This window comes from Stegostoma tigrinum, chromosome 26 (genome assembly GCF_030684315.1).
Source record: "Stegostoma tigrinum isolate sSteTig4 chromosome 26, sSteTig4.hap1, whole genome shotgun sequence".
In the NCBI taxonomy this organism is placed as follows: domain Eukaryota; kingdom Metazoa; phylum Chordata; class Chondrichthyes; order Orectolobiformes; family Stegostomatidae; genus Stegostoma; species Stegostoma tigrinum.
This window is the reverse complement of record NC_081379.1, coordinates 24,015,120-24,037,953: the sequence shown is the minus strand read 5'-3', so window position 1 is coordinate 24,037,953 and position 22,834 is coordinate 24,015,120. Positions and strand designations below refer to the sequence as shown.

General features: G+C 37.9%; 1 protein-coding gene across 1 annotated transcript; it reads right to left on the bottom strand.

Annotated features, from left to right (window-relative positions):
* Positions 1–1,378: 1,378 nt before the first annotated feature.
* On the bottom strand, positions 1,379–21,674 carry ppp1cc (protein phosphatase 1, catalytic subunit, gamma isozyme). The gene is made up of 7 exons (XM_048556342.2): positions 21,417–21,674; positions 9,757–9,888; positions 8,314–8,544; positions 7,337–7,441; positions 6,857–7,080; positions 3,726–3,860; positions 1,379–3,018 (listed from the first exon to the last, which is right to left on the bottom strand). Exons 1-7 carry the CDS (start codon positions 21,469–21,471, stop codon positions 2,929–2,931), a joined length of 972 nt encoding a protein of 323 aa, XP_048412299.1. The 5' UTR covers positions 21,472–21,674; the 3' UTR covers positions 1,379–2,928.
* Between the last annotated feature and the right edge of the window lie 1,160 nt (positions 21,675–22,834).

Here is a 22,834-nt window from a genome sequence, read left to right as displayed (position 1 = left end):
CACCATAACAGACAGGGCCATATAAATTCAGAGCAAGAGAGAAGAACAGCGCTTCAATGGGGGTTACACAGCACTGATGTCACCTAGAGGGGAGACAAAATTGTTGCATGAAAACTGGTCAGCTTGGGTGAACCAACCAACCAACCGGTCGCAACCTGAGCTGCAGATCTTCATTAAAATACTAACCCAAATCTGCATTAGAGATGTAGGTTAACATAGGAAACTAAACCAGCCAACTTGCAACAGCAAGGTCACCCAAATGAGGCTATGCCTGAAGTTAAAGTATGACAGTGCTATATCATTAACAGCATGGATACGCACGTAAAAGAAAATTCCACCAAATACCTAAAAGTTGAAGTACTTGAAGCTGCATATTTTTCAGAGGAAAAAGTTGTGTGGGATATGTTTAATTGCAACTGAGTCAGATTTGCTTAATTATATGCACCCAACAATTGAGCATATTTCTGTACCTATGAATCTTCATTTGATGAATGTTCAATCACTAATTTTTAATTCAATTGTCCAGACAGCAGTTAAGGGTCAATCACATTTGTGGGTCTGGGGTCAAGTAGGCCAGACCTGACAACGTTTGCAGATTTCCTTCCATAAAAAAAGGGAAATTAGCGAACCAGATGGGTTTTTCATATGACAAAATCGACAGCAATTGCCATTAGACTACCTTTTTATTCCAGATTATTGAATCCAAATTTTTCCATCTGGTGTTGGGATTTGAACACTTCCTCGGCTCTAGATTTCCAGTTCAGTGACAATACAATTACATTTCATTCTGCTCTGCAGTTGTGGGAATGTAATTTTATTTTTACTGGTTCTATTTTAGTTAAAATTGTTGAGCAATTAACAGGTTGACCAAATGATGAATCATGTCAATACTCTACGTAGTTTGAAGGACTCGTGGTGTACCTTTTCACTTCAGGAAAAAAAAACATCGCATACTGGAGAACAACTTCTCACCAGTACCTTGAGTGGTCTTTCACAAGGCACGTTGGCTACTAGAACTGGTCCATCCGAATTTTTAGTGAAAACAGTGAAATAGATAGATCCTGGAACCTGGTATGTGTCTGGAACCTTTACCATGAATCAGACTACTGAAGGCAAATCTTGTCCAACTCAATCATCTATACATTTTGTCAGTGAATCTTTCTTGGGGTGTGGAACCGTTTTCTGATTTACTTTCCCCTCTTGCTTATAACTAGTTATTAATTGTTTAATAAATTGGATAGTCTTCCTGTTTGGATGATAATGAAATTATCCAAGAGGAAAATCTTGAGCTATGACTGTCATTTCAGGCATACAATATATTGTGATAGTTCCTTCAATTCCAAGTTAGCTAAATAACCAAAACACAGATGTGCAAGAATCCAGATTTGTAAAAAGGCTTTATTTTTCTTCCCATTTTTGATCATGAAATTAGTTAATTCCTTGGTTGAGAGTACAGCATGCAAGCATGCCCAGGAATCCGCCACTTTAAAATCTGCCCTCTAAAAATGAGCCACACATCTCATATGGATGTGCCCAATTTTGATCTTCCCCAGCAAAGTGGCAGGGGAAATAAAGCAGTACCTCCATGGCCATTAGCAGGGACACAGTGTAGAGAAGTGATACAGTCGCATTTTTACCTTACAAATATTAATGATTTCAACAGTGAAGCATCTACAAGTTACAGTGTAGTATAAAGGGGGAGAGAATTGGTGCAATATATTTTCGTGGGGATATTGGACAAACTAAAAATGGGCAAAAGTCCATTTGCGCAGAACTTAAAGTTTAGAACTCAAACTACAAGCTCTTATCTTTGAAATCATGGGGAGATAGCAGAGGAAGTTTACATTGAACACTCCAAAACAACTGTCATACAGCCAATGGCCAACTGCATAATGACAGAATCCCAGGAACAGGTTGCTTGCTTAGCCTCAAGACCAGGGTCAATAGATGGGAAGAGAGGAAACAACCTCCCAATCCCAAAAGAACAGGAATGGCTGAATGACAAATACAATTTAAAGTTCAATAACCTATGCTAGCTGTTTCTCAATCTGTTCTCCTCCATCTTTGCCAGGTGTTTACTAATGCATTTGTTTGGCATTATACAAGGAACCTAATATTGACAAATCAAGATGCCAAATGTAAAATAATGGCTTTATTTCATCATTTAAAATATACAGTACAGGAAGTGTGCTTAATCAAATTTACGTCATTCTCTGTGACGCTGGCAGAGTGGAGGGGCAGATCCTTCTAAATCATGACATCTATACAACAGTTGTTTACACAACAGACATGTAGATTGGAAAAAAAGCAGATGCATTCTTCTAAATAAAAACATGAGAAAGTACAAAATCTTTTTTGAACTCTGACTTTGAGGTTTTATAAACAGTATGCCACTTCCTACATGTCAGTGAGATTTTGCCCCCCAACCCCCCCAAAGGTCAGTTACCAGCTCACAAGCATCACCTCTTCAGGTCTTAAAAAAATAAAAAAGGAAAACAACAGTCATCACAAGGCATTTATATCACTTTTGTGAAGTGTACCAAAATGTCAAAATTCTGTCAACTACAACTCATTTCTATTTCCCACCAACCCCCTCCCCAACCTACATTGAAACCTGCTGAGGAATAGCAGTCAAGCACATTATTGCTAGCAGCTAGTGCTAACAATCAGGAGCCCTGATGCAAATTAAAACAGCTACAGTACTATTTTATATTCTTCCATCTTGAGGGGTGGGGGGAGAAGACATGTTTGCTGTTCAGAGACAGCAATCATGGTTCTGTATAAAGCAGATAAACCACAAGTCAACAAATAGTAATCTAATTCAAGCAAGCTGACAGATACACTTTACATAAAAAGAAAAAAAAAGTTAAAAATGGAGACAAACTATTATAATACAAGTCCAAACAGGCAATGCCAGAGTTCCTGGTTTTATTTCTTGGCTTGTTTTGTGATCATGCTCCTTGGTGGCGTTACAGGTCGGCTTGTATTAGGTTTCTTTTTCTCTGCTGGTTTCAAAATCTAGAAAAAGGAAGTGAACATTTCAAAAACAATGATTTTTTTTTTCAAGAAGCCTTTTTTAAAAAAAAAGTCAAGTCCCTAATTATTTACAATTGTACCAAATGGCCACATTTTAAAATGACAATACAGCTTAATTTTTAAATCTTTCAGAAATGTGTTCATTAGCATTTAACAGGAACAACTAATTCATACAGATGCACATGGAATCTGCGGGTGTCCAGCGGTAAAGTTAATTTTCAACCCAACAGCCGTTTTCTATTGGACTATGCATGCCAAGCAAAGTGGTAAAATCTGATATAGGTTTCAACATTGGGTGATTTTTTGTTTTTAAAATGTTTGATCAATCATAAACAGTGAATATATTCCACTTATTGAAATGCTGAAAAACTTTGGTGAACCACAATCATCTCTACTACAGCTTCCATTAGAAAGTGCCAAAAACTAAACATTCAATGTCATCAAATTACAAGGAAGTTGTGTGCATCAAATCTGAACTCCAAGGTCTTCCATTCTCCAGGAATATTATCAGTAGGCTGCTTACCTCTGTCTTCTCAAGAGGCTTAATGTCTGGCAAAAGCTTCACAATAAACATGCCCATCGAGTATTAGTTAGAAAAATGAAACTTGAACTATTACATCCACTGTACTGTTGAGTTTGTCGCACAAAACAAAATATACTTGGTAACAAATCCGAAGGGTTCAGCTTACCTGAAAAGAACACATCAAGGTTTCATCCACACTCATCATAGCACCTGCATTATCGAACTCCCCACAATAATTGGGTGCAGAGAACAAAGTTACCAACTGTCTTTTGGCAAAGAATTCATATCCATCTTCTACAACCTGTTTCAGAAATGGAAACAAAGTGAACATGGATTACTAGAGATCACAACCCTACACCCATTATTTAGAGCGGATGTTACTAATGGTTACTTTTAATTCAGATTACTGTGATTTAAATGGTAGTATGAAGTCCTGCCATTTTAATACAACTGCTCAAGTCAAACAGTAGCTGTCAACATAGAAGGCAATAATATTTAAGGCAGCAAGAATTAAATTGCTTGTTCCAACCAATTCAAAAAGATTGCCAACAAAATCAATGCTAAGAAATTTAGACAGAAGCCTGGAGTTTGAATAAAAGTTTGGATCAAGTCAGTAGGACAAATTTGTTTCCTTGTGTTTTTGGCATCATACCTTTTCAGCCTAATATTGAAAATATGTCAAGGGTGGCTCAGAACAGCTACAGGACATTCTGTAAATCATACACATTGGTACCAATATAGGTTTAAAACAAACAAAAAAAAGGGATGAGGTCCTAAAAAGAGCAAGTAGTTAGGAAGCAAGTTCAAAAGTAGGACCTCAAAAAGGCAGTGATCTCAGGATTGCTACCAGTGTCAAAATGCTAGCCAGAGTGGAAAAGCAGGATATATCAGATGAATGTGTGGATGGAAAGATGTTGCCAAAGGACAGGGCTCAGATTCTTGAGACATTGGAACCAGTTCTGCAAGAGGTGGGGCCAGTACAAGCTAGCTGGGTTGCTCCTGGGTAGGACTGGTCTGTACATCTAGGGGGTGGATTTGCTAGCGTGTTTGTGGAGAGTTTAAACTAAAATGAAGGGGCTGGGAATAAAGTGATACGCAGAGAATTCAAAAGCAAAGATCAAACAGGGCTGCAGCACAAAATAATGCAAAACAGGACGATTAAAAAGACAAATCTTAATGTAGAGAACATTTGCAACAAAGTGGATAAATTTGTTCCATAAATAGGTCTAAACTTGTATGGAATAGTTGGGATTTCAGAGATATGTCTGCAGGATGACGAGGGATGGAACTGAACATGCAACAGTATTCGATTTTTATGAAAGACAAACAAAGAAGAAAAGGAGATGGAGCAGTATTGATGATTAGAGACTACTTTAAACAATATAGGATAGGATAATAAGGATATTGTCTCTGAAGTGGAAGCAGTGCAGGTACAGCTTAGAAACACCAAAGGGGCAGAGAATGATAGTGGCCATTGTATATTTACACCCCAAACTGTAGTAATATTGGAAAGGCATGAAATGGTAGATGTGTAAATATACATCTAGATGTGGTTTACTTGGACTTCCAGAAGCTTTCGATAAGGTCCAACATGAGTGATCTGTGTGCAAAATTAAAGCACCTGGGATTGGGGGTAGAGGACATTGATTGAAAACTGGCTGGCAGATGAGAAACAGGAGGAATAAGTAGTCATTTTCGTCAGTGGCTGCCACTGACTGGTGAGGTATCAGTACATGACCACAACTATTCACAATACGTATTAATGATTTAAAGGGAACTAAACGTGATATCTTCAATCCTGCAGACAACACAGCTTATTGGGAGCTTGAGCCATGAGGTGGATGCAAAGATATTCAATGCAAATTGGATAAGTTGAGTGAGTGGGCAAATGCACGGCAGATGAAGTATAATGCAAATAAATGTTGTTATCCACTGACAGCAAAAACAAAAACAGATCTGACTGGTGACAGAATGGGAAAAGGGGAAGTCCAATGAGAACTGAACATCCTTGTACGTCAGTCACTGAAAGAAAGCGTAGGCAAGGTGAAGGTGGCAAATAATACATTGCCTACATAGCTAGAGGATTTGGCAAGAACGGTTATATAATTGCAATTGGACAAAGCCTCACTGAGACCAATAACCTGAAGTATTGTGTGCAGGTTTGGTCTGGTTATCCGAGGATGGATATTCTGCCTATGGAGGGAATGCAGCAAAGGTTTACAGACTGATTCCTGAGATGGTAGGACTGACTTATGAGAGACTCTCAGTATTTAGTGGAGTTAAAAAGAATAAAAAGTGAATCTCCAAGTATAAAAGTCTAAAGACTAAACAGGGTAAACATAGGAAGGATGTTCCAAATGACCAGACAGTCACAGTCGAAGGACATGCAGTAAGCCTTTTAGAACAGAGATGAGGAGAAACACCTTTATCCCGAGTGCTGAAAGTCTGAAATTCTCTGCCGCAGAAAGTGGTTGAGACCAAAACATTGAATGTTTGAGGAGTTAGATTTTGTTCTTAGAGCTAAAGGGATCAAAATATATGAGGAGTAAGCAGAGCTGAATGATCAGTCAAAATCATATTGACTAGTGGAGCAGACTTGCAGAGCTAACTGCCTATCCCACTCCTATTTCCAATATCTCTAACTAAATCGTAAGTTATTTCAAACTTTTCTTCAATAAATCCACTGTATTCAGTTTCATAATACACAATACTAATCCTAACTACTCGTCTAGATTACATGAGAGACTATATTCTGCATGTATAGTTGGACAGTTTGTAGCACTAATCTGAACTCTTCAGGAGCAAAATGGAACAAATCAAAGATTGTTTTATTTTATCAAAATGCAACTTGAGTTTTTTTTTAAAAAAACAATCCATTTCATTTCTTACCACATTAAGCAATAAACTATAATCAATTTATCCATTAGTACATTCACCAGCAACTTAAAAGTTTACACATGAATAATAGACAAATTTTTTTTTGAAAGTTTTCACACCATAGTTTAGCTGACTGCAGTCTACTAAATGACAACTGAAGAGTGAGCATTACAAAAAGAGCATGGCAAGCTAGGGAAAATTGCAGGTATCAATTACTGTTCAGTTGTATTTTAAACAAGTTATTGACTAGCAGAAGCTGCATTAAATCAGAATAAAGTGATATTTTAAATAGGTAAACAACTGGATTTCTAGATTTAAGTGAAATTCAGAAGTTGGTTTCTCAATTTAACTAAATAAAATTTATAAATATTTAAAAGCAGTAAATTTATACACAAGCAAAATAAAACTGCTATGACATACCTGGTGGGCTCTACAGATCAGATCCAGGTCATGTTTATGAAGGAATTTTGCAACTACTTCTGCTCCAAATGTGAATGAGACACCTCGATCATTCTCACCCCATCCTAAAACATCTTTGTCTGGGTCAGACCACAAGAGATCACAGAGAAGCCCTTGATCAGGCACATCAGTGGGTCGCATGATTCGTCTGATTTGTTCCATCGACTGAAGATCAGGTGACAAACCTGATTTGAGAAAGAAAAATTAAGTTACTGAATACTCATTTACTGCTCCCTACTGCAACACTGTAACTGTACTATTACAATGAGAAGTTTTTAAAAAGGTATGTGTTAAAACACTGGCATTCAGCAAACGAAGAAAAAGCCTAACTAAAAATGGAAAATGTTCATAATTAATTCAAATTCGCATTAAAAAGTTACTTTAAAAATCCCAGGCCTCAAAAGGAGGTAAGATCCTGTACTCAAACTGAATTATACTCACCTCCATGACAGCAAAATATTTTTTCATCCACAATGGCAGCAATAGGTAAGCAGTTGAAACAGTCTGTAAAAGTCTTCCACAATTTAATATTGTACCTCCTTTTACCTAGAAGAGAGACATGGGGGAAAAAGGTAGGTACCTAATAAACAGGAACACAAAGTTTAAAATCTAGCACAGATTTATGTAACTTTTTTTGGAAGCTGTGTTTAAATATTTAATGGCTTCTTTTACTTGCACCATTTGTATCTTTAATGTTTGGATACCCATCATCTTTGGGTGAATCAGTGAAAGAAAGATAATGCAAGAACAAAATCAATTTTTAAGAACTGAAACAGGAAAAAGACAAATCTTCATTTTACTGTTGTTAGCATTAATTTGAAAGTGGAGGGCTACAAGGGACAATCAGCTAAGTATAAGTGATTCATTACTGTGCCAGTTGTAAAACACTGAAAGTAACGCCTCTCGACTCCTGTTTGAATGGATTGAAAAACTAAATATCAGAAGATTTCTTTTCATCTTCTCAGCATTCACTCATGCAGTAGGTTTAGTATTAAAATTAAAGAATGAATTGCATGAGAGAGATATTCCAATGACAATATTATATGAATGTTTTAAACTTGCATATCTCAATTACTAAATGGGAATAAAGCTATGAAATACCATAATAAATTTCCAAAAACTTTCAAAAGAATACATTAACTAAAAGGGACTAAATCTGTTCCAATTTAGAGGCATTATCAAAGAGGTAACAAGGGTTGTCTTTATTTGTCATTAGAGTGTTTAGTTTCACTAAAAGCACTGATGCGAGAAGTAGCTGAACTAGAGATAAAGAGAGTAGCTTCAGTCACACACGTACACTTGCCTGACTTGTGCAAAGTTGTCAGAATCTTCAGTAGATTAGAATTGTTTTTTAAAAAAAACTATTATGCAGAATTGACTATGATTATGCAATAGTAAACTAGACAATGTTTCCTTACATTCATCATAGAATCCATATATTCTGTTTATACTGGCACATTCATGGTTTCCACGCAGAAGGAAAAAATTCTCCGGATACTTAATTTTGTATGCCAACAACAGACAGATAGTTTCCAAAGACTGTTTTCCCCTGTCCACATAATCTCCCAGAAAGAGATAGTTGCTTTCTGGTGGGAATCCTCCATATTCAAACAACCGAAGTAAATCGTAATATTGGCCATGTATGTCACCTGGGTGGGTGGGGGAGATTTAAAAGAAAAATTTAGTCAGTTACTAAAGTACATCAAGTAGCAGTAGTGTGAAACATGGGTCAGACAGTTGGCAGTAGCTGGATCAAATTTAGAACAATCAGTAAAACAGACAGGCATGGGCTGTGCAGATGTGGCACAGTGTGTTCATGGGGGGCGGCACAAAAAAAAAGAAGAGGTAGAGAAACAGAGCATCTCATGTATATGACTTCAGATGAAATGCTCAGCCATTATGCACTGTTTACGCCTTGAATTAAAAGCACACAACATATTTCCTCTCTGTACAACAGTAGCAGAAGCAAAACCCACAATTTCCTGTGCACATTATGAGGTAAAGCTCTTAAAATTTCTAACAGCTATTGTATTTTGTGCCTAGCGTCACTGTAACACTAAGCACATCCATCGCAGAATCTGCATTTCATCGCAGATGTGAGAAAGGGGAAGACTAACGTAGTGGTAATATTATCAGTAATTGAGATAAAACAGATGACAATCCTGTACCTTTCATGGCAAAGCTATGCTCTCAAATTTCTAACATAAAGGCTCTTCCCAAAGTCACTTGTTTAATTATACATAGAAACAGAGGAGACAGTTTCCTCCCTGGCTATTTTATACAGCAATCCATCTGCTGGAACACTTGAGATGCAGTTAATATCTAAAATAATACTGCAAGAAACTTGCATAAACCTCTCATTTGTTTAAAAAAAATTAGATGAATACTTCAGCAATTGTGAGAAAATAGTTCATTTTCACACCACACACTAGAAAGTCAAAATCAATGCCCTTATTTAAACTAAAAAATAAAAACATGGCCTTTCTTTAAAATCGAAAGCATTTTCTGTAAGGTTTCATTTCATAAGTCACTTCCCTTTTAATGAGCATTGTACAGTCAGCAAAATTAAAATAACTTTGAATGTCAAGATTAATACCTTGCTTCAAAATAGAGAGTGTTTAAATATTCTGAACTGGAATTCTGTTCCTCAAAAATTATGGAAGCACAGGTACTTTTTCTGATAAGCAAGGGACAAAAGGTTATTAGGGATAGGATAATCAGAGCAGCCATAATCTTATGGAATGATGGACCAGCCTCTAGGAGATATGTGGCCTACTACTGCTTGTAATTTGAGTTTGTTAAAAGCTACAATCCAAAGATTCAATACATTGAATCAACAAATTGACTATGATGCTACTCACCACATATTTTTAATGGAGCTTCAAGTTCCAGAAGAATAGGTTGACTGAGGAAGATTTCACGAGACTTGAGGCACAAGCCTCTGATTTCATTCTCTTGCAGCTGTACATTTTTTCCTGGTTTAGAACCTCGCACTAGATTGAAGAAAAAAAAATCAATTGACAGCTGTCATGTTAATTTGGAAACATATACTAGAGGATTTAAACATTGTCTTTTGCAATTTGAGAAGTTTACTGTGTTGCTAAACATACAACAGTAGGGTAATTGCAGCTTCCACATTAAAATATCAAATGAAACATTGCAACATTGAAATCAAAATATCCTTCCTTGGTTAATATCTAGATAGTACTGTATTTAAAAGTTTTCCAGAATGCATTTGATAAGATGCCACTAAAAAGATTAGTAGAAAAAGTTAAAAAGGCTCATGATGTAGGGGCAATACATTGGCATGGAGAGAAGACTAGCTAGCTAGCAGGAAGCACTCGGCATAATTGGATTTTGAAGTTGTTCTGAAGAAGCTGTGTGTTAAGAATAGTACTAGACTCCAAATGTTAACTTTTTCCTCTCTCCACAAATGCTGCCAGACCTGATTTCTCCAGCTTTCTCTATTTGCTTCAGATCACCATATTTTGCATTTATATAAAAAGTCTTTTTTTGGTTGACACACCTTGTTACAACCTTGCCACAGGGATCAGTGAAGGGACCTCAACATTTTACAACTTAAAATGTCACGGATGACAGGATCAGAAGTAAGTTTGTATCTATCTTTGTGTTAGTAGCGAAGTAAACTTTGAAGATGATGTAAGGGATAGAGATAGTTTAGGACAATTATTTGGTTAATTGAATACAAGATAGGAAAACGTAGAATTGTCCATTTGGCTGAAACAATAAAGCAGCATATTATCTAAAACTGTTAAATATTAGAGATGACAGATCTGGAGGGATCTGAGTGACTTAGTGTAAATTGCGAAAGAGTAGTAAAACAAATAATTAGGGAATAAAATTCTATTAGATTGTAAAGTTATTGTTGGCAGAATTAATCACAAAACCAATGACATTTTAGTTATGACGCAGTTAACTAACTGTACTGTATGGTCCCCTTAAGATGTAAATACGTTAGAAGCATTTCAAAGGTTTACTAGACTAATTCCTGGAAAGGATAGATTGTCTTACATGGAAAGGACAATAGGCTAAAGCTTGTATTCACTAGGGCTCAGAAGAATAATGATTCAAATGAAACATACAAGATCTGTGGAGTCTTGACAGGGTGCAAACACAAAGGATTTTTCCTTATGTGGGAGAATCTAAAGCTGTGTTTTAAAAATATGGGATTGCGAGTTTAATGACATGAATCGAAATTTCTCCTGAGGACTGAATGTCTTTGGAATGGTCTCCCTAAAAAAAAATGGTAGAAGCAGAATCTTTGAATATTTTTAAGGTAGATTCTTCGGCAAAGAAGTGAAAAGGTTACTGGCAGTGGGCAGGACTGTGGAATAATCAGCCATCTTTTTGAATGATCGAGCAGGCTCAAGATGCAAGTGGCCTACTCCTGCTCCAAGTCTGTTTGTTCGAATGGTCTTGAACCACAGACAAAAATCCCAAAAATCAAATTAATTGTCTTGGAATTTCAGCTGGGCACACTGCAAATTCACTAACCCACATCCAATAGCTAGATAGAAAGAAAACGGTATTCAAATAGTCTTTCAAGAATATTGTCATAATCAATTTCATTGCTGACATGAATTAAAACCTGAAGCCGTCTTTGTTTGAAATACAGCTTTATAACAAAAGCCTCCTTAAAGACTTCATTAAGCTCATAAGAGAAAGAACATTTTATTTCAAAAGATGTTTTTGCCAGGATGAAAATTTATATTTTTAAAAACCTAAAACACAGCCAAATTTGCAAAACTGTCAAACACGTTATACAGTTGAGTTAGATATTGGCAACTTTGCAGATTATCCAAATCACAACACATGATTTAGTAAGATTAAACAATGACTAATGATGGTTGTGTTATTGTGAAAGTAGTAAACTACCGAATCCCAGAGAAAAATGCAAGCCATGAAGTGTACAGCTGGAAGATTTCAAGCAATCTCCAATGTTATTCATATTCCAAAACAGGTCAGTGAGGTTATTGCACTAAATGTCCTCATTCCTTCAAAATACAACGGCTATTATGGACTGCTTACTGTATGTACATGCATGGGAACAAGAAAGGTCAAGAGATGTTAAACATTTGAAAAAAATCAGTTTAAATTTGATTCTGTACAAAAGCACCAATTAAGTCAAATGCATTGCCTTTAAAAGGCCATCCTATTTTCTATGCTCAACTTCCTGGTTTCAACTAAGCAGTTATTACAATTAACCCCAAATCTTCTACTTATCCTATTTCAGGTGGCCACTAAAAGGTGGCTGGAATCAACGGTATGAAGATGTGATCCAATAAAGTGTATTGCATATGAAGACTCAAAAGGAATGAGAGTCAGTTTAAATTACACATTAGATATTAGGCTAGCTATCTTTTGCTGAAATCTAAAACTGCTGCCAACCCTCAGGTCTGCTGCTCTTTTAGCCATTTGTATGCCCCTTGCTTGGATCGAATATTATCCCTAATTTACCTCATTAGCCATGGCCCCGTTGTGTTTGTGCCAGATGGGAATGAACAGTTGGTGCAGTTCCACCATGGATTCTTTAAATGTTTGACATTGCTCTATCAAAAGCAAAGCGGAGGCCATCAAAGCAAGATTGCCCACAAGAAATTATATAGACAGGTGTATGGATTGGTTTGGAAAGATGGGAGGCGAGTAATAGAATCTAAGGACTGTTACAGTTTAGGTTGAATAACTGTTTCTGCACTGCACGTTCTATTTTTAAAAAAATTATTCCGATCAAAGCTGAAATGGAAATGTAATGATCACACAACATGCTGATGAGTAGAAAAAAAGTTTCTTTAACTTAACTAAATTGTGAATTAAAAATGACAAAGTAATTTGGTGTAGCAGTATAATTTTTGCTCCTGGGAAGGACTTAAAGAAATCATCCAGTAAGCCTCTAATGTTTAAACAATCACACTGAAAGCTAGATACCATTCTTATTTTTATATAGCTTGTTGCTTTGTGAAAATAGTGAAAAAAGCAGACAAACTAGAGAAAACAAAACGGGCAAAACTTTGTTAAGGGCCAACACAGAAAGAGTAAGGGTAGGCTGGACCAAGATGAACATGCATAGAATTACTAACAGGAAATCAGTGGTTCAGATCAGTAATGGAAATATCCTTATTTTAAAGAAATACATAAGAATATACAGAGCAAAATGATAGTGGTCCCAGCAGTGCTGTTGTCAAGGTCAGCTAATAGAGAGTGGCAGTTGATTTGCATATATAGAAGTTTTCTCAAAATGTAGTTTCAAGGCTCTTGTGGTATCTTTGAGCCAGAAGCCCAGGTTAAGGATCCACCTGCTCCACAGCGATGCGAAATAACACTTCTGAACATTTCTGATCAACTTCCTCAGCAGTATCCACGTGAAGTATTTACAAATGTCTGCTTGATGTGTTATTTACTAACTGTATTTGTCTATGAGTTCCACATAGAACTAATGCTCTGGATCTCAGCTCCATCGATTCTTATCATAACAGGATATTGTACAGGCATTACCAAAGTAGAAGGACAAGACAGAAACTGAACAAAAATAAAACTATGTTCAAGATGAGGGATGTTAAAGGTGGGGGTAAAATACCCTTCTGCCTGCTCAGGGATACAAAGTATGCAACTGTGATATTAAATCTGAAAAATGCAGGTCATAATTATTCACTACTGAACTTCACATATACCTTGTATTAAGAAATATGGACCATTTTGTATTCGTGACTGGGGAAGACATTCTACCTTGTCAGACTACCATTTAGTTAACCATGGTTAAGAGATTTGGTTATTTTGACTATCCAGAAATCCAGCACTGAACATCAAGGCTGGCAATACTGGTGTTCTTGCCACAGGTGATTTATAATCTTGTTCAGTGCCTGGTCAAGTTAGAAGCCAAAAATGTATGATTTACACTGCAAAAATATATAAAAAAGGGAATACTCCAAATTATTTATACATTGAAACCAAAACAAAAAGCAGCTGCTTAGGGCCCAAGAACAGAAGGTAATCAAGATAATCAAGACACCAAATACAAAGCTGTAGTTAACCAAATTCGATTGGTGTCTTTAATACCACATCTGCAAGTATGGGAACTCATCCAACATGAAATGCTTTCAAGTCTGCACTCCTTAATCCAACAGGTTGCACATGCATGCCTACTCCAATCCAGTTTAACTTGCAGGTCAAGTGTGAAAGCAGAGATGTTTTGTAGTTTTAATAGCAGCATACAATAGTACATCGGACAAGGGTTATTTTATCCAGGTGGATAAAAAAAATTAGCATTAGTTTACAAAAGAAGACAGTTGTTCATTTTGGTGGTTTTTACACATTTTTAAAAGATGATACCATAAGACATAATGGAAATAAGGCCATTCGGCCCATCAAGTCCACTCCGCCATTTAAATCATGGCTGATGGGCATTTCAACTCCACTTTACTGCACTCTCCCCGTAGCCCTTGATTCCTTCTGAGATCAAGAATTTGTGGATCTCTGCCTTGAAGGCGTCCAACGTCCCGGCCTCCACTGCACTCTGTGGCAATGAATTCCACAACCCCACCACTCTCTGGCTGAAGAAATGATACGAGACAACCTTTACAATTCCTTTAATGTCACTTATTCTTTTCACAGGGATTTTGGCTATCTGAAGCATACTGTAACCAATTTCATAAAAACCAACCCCATTTCACCTCCTGTATTTACCAGTAAGCATTTAACTGGTAATTAAGCAAAGGGATACAGGCTTCACGATGCAGAAAAGAAATAGAAGATAGTCTGATTAACCTTAATCAAATTACAATAAAAGTTAGTCTTTTTTTTCTAAAAATCAGCACAAGTCCTTGGAGCAAGTAGTGTATGACCATCTGAATTATTTTTGTGCGTGTTGCAATTTAAGGCATTTATTTTTGGAGTGCCACTAGTGAATCTGAATTTTTTTCACTAGCTGCATTCATTAAGAAAAACAGGTTCCAACACTACAGCGCAAGTATTTGGATCCTCAGGTCAGTTGCTGGAATGGTATTTTCTAATCTGGCCCGCTATAAAACTATTATTTCACAGAGTGACTACCCATTCTTAATCATCCCATAATTTTGCTGATTGCCCCATATCTTATGTTATTTCCATTGTTTGGGAGGAAGTTTGGGCTTTCTACCATATTTCAAAGTATTATTGATTTTTACTGAAAACCTATCACTACGTTAGTATTGCAGGGTTTTTTGCAGTTTGAGAATATTTTTGAAACTTCCTGATTTTAATATCTTTTACTGAATCATCAGAAACATGTTTTGCAGAGAGAACAGTTGCTAAAAAGTGGACTAAATAAAAAGAACTTGCGAAAGACTGCCAATGATTTAAACGTGCAAAGTAATTTGGTGATTGATAAATTCCTGGAGTGGCACATCTTCTTGCGCCCAAAATACTTTTACTTAGCTGTACTGCATTCTCACCAGCCACAGTGACACAAAGCAGCCAAACTTCCAAAATTGCAGGTTCAAATCCAATTAATTTCAGTTTGTCAGTTCTGTGGATTCTTGAAATTGGGTATCTTACTTTTCTTTTCCTTATGATAAAGCACCATTTATTTTACAATGACACTTCACCCTCAACCAGTAGAGTGGACCCTGAATCCCAGGCTAGTTGTTTAAGCCACTACAAGTAAAGATGCACCAAAGCAGCCTCCAAACAAGCATTCAGTTTCCCTTTGGCAGGTTTCTACTTTACTATGTAGAAAATAAGCAATTCAATCTCTGGAAGATTGTGCACGCAACCTTAAATTCGTATTAAATACATATACCTTGTCAGTGCATTCTTGCATTATGTTACTCAAATTACAGAAAATTCTATAGTATCCAGTTAAGTACAGTTAACTTTTTCTTTGATCATTAGATTGGTGAGAGCTTAGATAAGGAAGTGAGTAGCTGAGCAACAGAGCAAGATGTTATCAGATTGAACAATCTGCAAGTTGATTTCACCTGGGAAAGCAGTAGCAGAACTGTAAATAACTTCAGATCCACTGGTCAAGAAATCATCAAATTACAGATATCAACACTGCTGGAGACATTATGCAATTGCAAATGTAATTTTTGGGCTTCCAGATAGAATCTCCTGTTGGGAGGTGCATGTGAGGGAACATCAGGCAAAGACTTATTGGTGTTTATTGTTTACTTGCACTGCAGTACTAGGGGGAAAACTTCCTGCACACACACAGTTACAGTACCAGTCCACTATATGCATGAAAATAAGTTAGCTTTCAGTTGCACATTTAAGTCATTGGCAGTCTTTTACAAGTTCTTTTATTTAGTCCACTTTTTAGCAACTGTTCTCTCTGCAAAACATGTTTCTGATGATTCAGTAAAAGATATTAAAATCAGGAAGTTTCAAAAATATTGTCAAACTGCAAAAAACCCTGCAACACTAATGTAGTGATAGGTTTTCAGTAAAAATCAATAATAATAGTATTTGACTTTAAATGACTATCTGGAATTAAGGGCCTTTATCTACCAATTGATATATCTGGATTGTGTAGAAACACCTTGCACAAAGCCTTAACACTAGACCTAGCCCAAGAAGGCAGCAGTTAAAATCTTGACAAGTTTTAACAAATTTTGAGATAGACAGTAGCCGCTTGGATGTTAAAAGCTATACCTTAACTCCTGCGAGCAATGCAAAAGGCACCCAGGAGCATTTGGGAAAGAAACAGTGGCTGCAGTGTGAGCTGAGTGAACACAAGCAGCTATGTGATGCCTTTGGTAGGCTAATGAAATAATAAACCATTGCACCCATTGACTGGCCCAGCTAGTGAAGGAACAGCAACGCGTTTTCAATGTAACACAGGCTATTTTTTGGAGGTGAACTAGTATGCACGAGAACTTGTAAGTATTAGATAGTTACCAATGTTAACCAAAAAATTCCATTAAAACCCATGTACTTTAAAGTGAATAGCACCACAAATTGGCCTGATTACTGCTTGCAATTTGATATACAACTATAGAATGATTACACAGCAGAAAAATATGCAATAAAACCAGAAGAACTGCAAATACTGTAAATAGGAAGAAAAACAGAAGTTGCTGGAAAAGCTCAGCAGGTCTGGCAGCATCTGTGAAAAGAACAGAGTTAACATTTCAGACGCAAAACATTAACTGATTTTCTTTTTTTCTTCACAGATGCTGCCATAATCTGCTGAGCTTTTCCAGCAACTTCTATTTTTGTTCTCGAGAAGAATTCGCATCCTGTCATCTGAGCTAGTTCAGGTAGAGAAATTCTGATAATCCCATGGGCCCAACCTTTACCCACAGCCCTCAAATGTTTCTGTGGTTATTCAATTTCATTTGAGCCCCAATTACATTGTGGTTTGAACCATAACTTCATTATTATTTTAAATTGTGGATTCTTGTGCCTTCCATCCATCCCAAACCACCCTTGCTCTGCCCCAGTCAAATTCTATTTTATAGCCCCAATTTCATGCTGAGATAAAAGTGAGATCATGTGGTAGAGAAAAGAATGAAACACAAGATCCAAAAAGAGTTAGGCTACGACTAAAAGGACACAAATTTTTAAAAACAGATTCTGGACTAAGCACTACAGCATCCAGCTGCAGAAACAGCAAGGCAACATTACTCAATCACGGTACATGCAAGTTGACAGATTTTATAATAGGATTTGACGTTGGTGTAGAGAGGATGGAAGGGCATTTCACTCTGCACGCTGATGTAAACTATTGCCAAAATGTTGTATACATTTCAAGAGTCATGACATGCATAACTAAGAATAATTTGCTCCATTAACAATAAAAATATCATTTAGTCCTGGCTGAAAAATGTATCTTTGGACCAGAATTCATCACAGAGTTTGTAAAACAGCTGTCAACATATTTGAGTAAATGTCAGGATTGAGGGCGCAGAGGGCACACAACCATATTTTAGGGACGTTTTAATGAAAAGATCAACCTTCAGGGGGAAAAATAAAGGCCATCAAGTTGAGAGGGTTACATTAGTGGTAACAAAATACGGTTTTTTTCAATTAATACATTATCCAGGAACCTGCAACTGAACCTGCATAAGGAGCTAGTTTTCAAAAGTTGTATCAGTGATAATGGGAATTGCAGATGCTGTAGAATCCAAGATAACAAAGTGTGGAGCTGGATGAACACAGCAGGCCAAGCAGCATCTCAGGAGCACAAAAGCTGACGTTTCGGCCCTCTCTGATGAAGGGTCTAGGACTGAAACGTCAGCTTTTGTGCTCCTGAGATGCTGCTTGGCCTGCTGTGTTCATCCAGCTCCACACTTCGTTATCTAGTTTTCAAAAGTTGTAACTTTTGAGGTACTGGACAGATCAGAATGTTGTCTTGGGAGGGAAAAAAGAAATTCACACCTGGAGTAAAAAGGTAATCTTCCAATCCAAAATTGGATCCCTATTCTGCTAAATTAGGGTTGTGTTGCAAACAATGTTTGAAGTTTTCAGAGGCAAGTGCAGTAGCACAAAAAAAGCACAAAAGAATCAGATTCCATGATCTGAAGGATGCACATATTATCACAGGGGAAATGCTAATGCAAAAAAAAGCAAAATACAGAAGTAGTGTGAAACTTTATACCTGACCAACCTCTATTCTGAACACTGGTACAAATTAAAAACAAACAGAAAAAGTCAGCACTGAGATCATGGAAATTCACCAGTATTCCATGAAACGTCCCAACTGTAAGATCAGAAAATGTAGTAACAGAAATAGGCCATTCAGCCCAGAACGTTTTGGTCTGGGCAAATAAACAGTACCTTCATCGGTCATCTTTCAAGCACAAATGTCAATTTATAAACACAGAGATTCACCCAAAACATGTTTACAATAACATTCACTAAAGCTGCCAACACCATAAAGAGGACTTTTTTTAATATTTAGACTAGATGTATGAGAAGTGTCAACTTCATACATCAATGCCAGATTTAAAACTTACAACGGAGAGTAGTGACAATAGCAGGGCTGCAGCTAGTTGAACAATGTACTGCTCAAAGTGATTTTATAAAGGTGGACCATTCCAAGTGCAGAGCATATAATAAACCAAGCTGTCAAAAAACCCAACCATTATCCACCCTAAATGTTTGTATGAACAGCTATCATTCAGTTTGAGTGTAAGTGTGGATTACAAATGCCTCATCTGAAGGAAGCAATCATCTCCATTTAAGCATCAAGAATAAAAAAAATCAATTTAAACATATCTGCTAAAACTGAAGATCTTTGTAACAATTTCCTCAGAGCCTTTATACAACACAGCAGGTCAAAATTCTAACCAATGACTCGAAATGTATAACCAGTTTTTCACCAAAATATAGCAAAAAAGAAACCATTAAGGAAACTTAATGGCAACAGATAAACGATAAACATCACAGTGGCTGCTTGTGTGCAAAGTGAAGACAGATCTGTCAATCACTCATTGAGGTTATTTATTTTGCCACAAAAAAACTGGCCTATTATGATGCATGCTCCCAAGTAAAAATGATGCCTATCTTTAATTATGTTTGAATTCTTACTCCCTGTCACTTAGTCCTATCATTGAGCAATCAGTGATCTAGATCTCACTAGGTAATTCCTTCCTGGTGTTCACCCTCTTCTACTAAAGGTCAAGCTTTGGTAGAAGTGGTAATACTTTCCACATTTCTCTCACGGTTAGTGCTTTCTTTTTAAACACTCTAAAACACATCAGGATGGTTTCTACATGAATGGCAGCAGACAGCCTACACTGCTGTGATTAAATAGCATTATTACAGGCCTACATTGCCAAAATATAATGTCTCAAAATTACAATAAACTACTTAGAGAAAAAATCTGCTCTCATTATTTTCATAATAGCTTTTCCATTCAAGATGTCCAAGCACTTTACACTCACTGAATGCAGCCAATTTTCACATGGCAGGGTAGGTAAAACATCAGATTAGTAACCAGGTGGTCTGTCTTTTTTGAAGTAAAGATAGCTCAATAAGACTTGAGGAAACCTCCATGCTGCTGTTCAAAGTGAACCACTACAAACCTGAGCTTGCAAAAGACCTTATCCAAAATCAGATTCAGCAACATGATACTCCTTCAGTAGGAGCAAATTACTGCAGATGCTGAAATCTGAATTGAAAACAAAAAGAAGAGTGCTGGAGCTTACAGAGGATCAGGCAGCATCTATGGAGAGAAATCAAGCTAACGTATCGACTTTAGATGACACTTGCGTACTCCTTCAGTATTGTACTGAGTTACAGTATAGATTACGCAATCCAAATTTGTCAGATTTGAGTTCACCACTTGGTTCAAGGCAAGTGTGTTTGAACTGATATTTTAACTAGCAAATCCGGCAATTTCCCACACAAAGCTGCAAAGCAACATGGGAGAAGTGGGGCAGTAAAAGCAGGAACAATTGAAAGAATACCAGGCATATCACCAGAACTCCACTGTCATTTGAATTAAGGCATTTGTATTTACAAAGCATCTTCCATAATCACCCTAAAAATCCATAAAGTATCCTAACTTATAAACCGTTAAGTATAGGCATTATTGTACAGGAATGTAGAAGCAAATTACTGCAGATGCTGGAATGTGTATTGAAAAACTAAAAGAAAAATCACAACAGATCAGGCAGCATCTGTGTAGACAGAGCAAGTTAACATTGAGTCTACATGACTGTCTCCACGGATGCTGCCTGATCTGCTGGGATCTCCAGCACTTTTTGTTTTCAATGTACAGGAATCATTGCAATCAGTTCGTAGACATGTATGCCTCAGCTATAAAAAAATGGGAATATATTGGTTAAGGAATAACTATTGTTCAGGAAACATCATGGTATCTTTAACTGTGCCTCACATTGTTTCAGAATGATGTGCCCTAATAATGTCACTAACACAGTCTTCCTCAAAACAATTCTGTGCTCTTTAGTAACAGAAAGATTAGTTGGTGAATGCTTCCCTCCAACTAAGTGCTCCTTTAATTGCAGAACACGGGGGAGGGGGGAGGAGAAAGAACAGGATGTGAGAACGAATGGAGCGGGGGATGAGATGATATCGGGGCAGAAAGGACATACAAGAGGACGTGACGGGTGCAGGGGGAGGAAAGGGACTTTTCCCCCTACCCCTGCCATTTCTACAGATGCTTCGACCAAGCCCGGTGGGATGGGGGTTGCGCGACCCAACATGGCCTATGTTACCAGCACACGAGTCTCCGGAGTGCGATGGGAGTGGAAGCCGTGCTGAAGAACTGGGACACCAGGTGGTGTGGGGCGGGGGGTATGGAGGCTGTGGGCGGCTCTGATTGAAGTCGGGGGTGGGGGGACCGTGCCAGTAACTCGGCATGAGCGCCGAGAGAGAGAGAGAGAGAGAGAGAGAGAACCAGAGAGCCTGAGCCAGAAGAGTGGGCCGAATACCGGTAATTGAAGGGAAAGCGGAGGGGGCTAACAACAACGAACATGATCTGATCCGGGGCCGGGGAATGTTGAGGCATAACCTCCCGCGGCCGCCCCCCACGAAGCTAACGGCCACCCCCGACACTCACCTTCCAACAACCTCTGAATAATACTGTCTATATTCAGCTTGTCTATATCCGCCATGGCTCACGGTCGTGATTCCGGAGAGGGGAGTGGGGGGGGTTGGGGAGTGCGACGAGTAGATATAGCGCCTCTATGCCTCTCAGTCTCTGGCCGCTCCTTCCGTGGTTCTCCGCTTCTTTTCTCCTCCGGAGCTCCCTCTCTCTTTTTTTTAAAAAAAATCCACACAAAAAAATGGCGTCACCGCCTGGCGGAGGGATATCCGCGCCGCGTCCAGTACTATTTATCCGGCTCCTGACACGTTACTCCCCCCTTTCTGTGTACCCACTACCTCGTACATGCGCGCCACACGTGCTCCTTCCAACCAAGTCCCGCTTTGTCTCTTCACATTGTCCGCCCCCTGTAGTTTAAGCGCACTCCGCTGCCGCTTACTACAAATTCAATGCACATTATGTCGTTTTTCTATATATTAATTGCATCGGGTTACTTTTCACAGTTCTCTCAGCGAAGTAAAAGAATACTGAAAGATCGGGGGCGGGCTTCCGAGCTACGCGCTTTTCCCTGGAACTGACAAATTCCATCAGCAATGTTCCCAAACAAACTCTTACCTGTGTGTAAAGCGAAAAATCAGACCTGAGGGAATACAATGACACATTGTTGATGACAGGGTATGACATGCCTGTCCTTACAAGGCTGGGGAACGTCATCAGGCTTAAACGCCCCAGTAAACCCCTTTTTGCATTGACCGGAATCACACTGGGTTTTTAACTATGCAGCTGAATGAATATTGAGTGAGTTTCAGCTCCGTCCTCTGTGAATTCCTAAAAACGGAGGTCTTTCGTACTATGGCGTCTGTGCTGATTGTGTGAAAGAGCTTCCAATTAGTTCCACCCCCATTCCTGCTAAGCCTGCAGCAAGTTCAAGTATTCATCTTAAAAAAAACTGCTTCTACCGTCCTTTCAGGCAAATACATTGCAGATCGTAACAAAATGTTGCATAAAAAATAAACTTATCTTAATGTATTCGTTTTGTCAATTACCTTAATGTTCTTTAGTTAACAATCCTTCTGTAACTGGAAACGGTTTGTCCTTGGTTTATCATAATCCTTGCTGATTTTGAATTCTGCAAAATCTTCCCAGAATCTACACAGCTCTAAGGAGAATAACCCCAGTTTCTGTAGCCATAGTATTGAGAAATCCCATATTCCTGCTACCAATCTAGTAAACCTATTCTGCTAGCTCGTTAAAGAATATAATACCGTTTTTAAAAGGTGTCCCCAGAACTGAACACAATATTGCAGTTGAGGCCAAACCAGTATTTTATATAAAACAGCCTCTACTTTTGTAACACAGTATGGAGTTGGAAAAGAAAACATAGCAGGCCAGGCAGCATCAGAGGAGCAGGAGAGTTGGTGTTTTGATTCGGG

Excerpts from the sequence above, each read along its gene's own strand:
- ppp1cc (XM_048556342.2), bottom strand. The coding sequence starts at position 21,471 with ATGGCGGATATAGACAAGCTGAATATAGACAGTATTATTCAGAGGTTG. Across the intron at positions 8,545-9,756 it reads AGCTCCATTAAAAATATGTG|GTGACATACATGGCCAATAT; the intron begins GTGAGTAGCATC and ends CCACCCACCCAG. Across the intron at positions 7,442-8,313 it reads ATATGGATTCTATGATGAAT|GTAAAAGGAGGTACAATATT; the intron begins GTAAGGAAACAT and ends TCTCTCTTCTAG.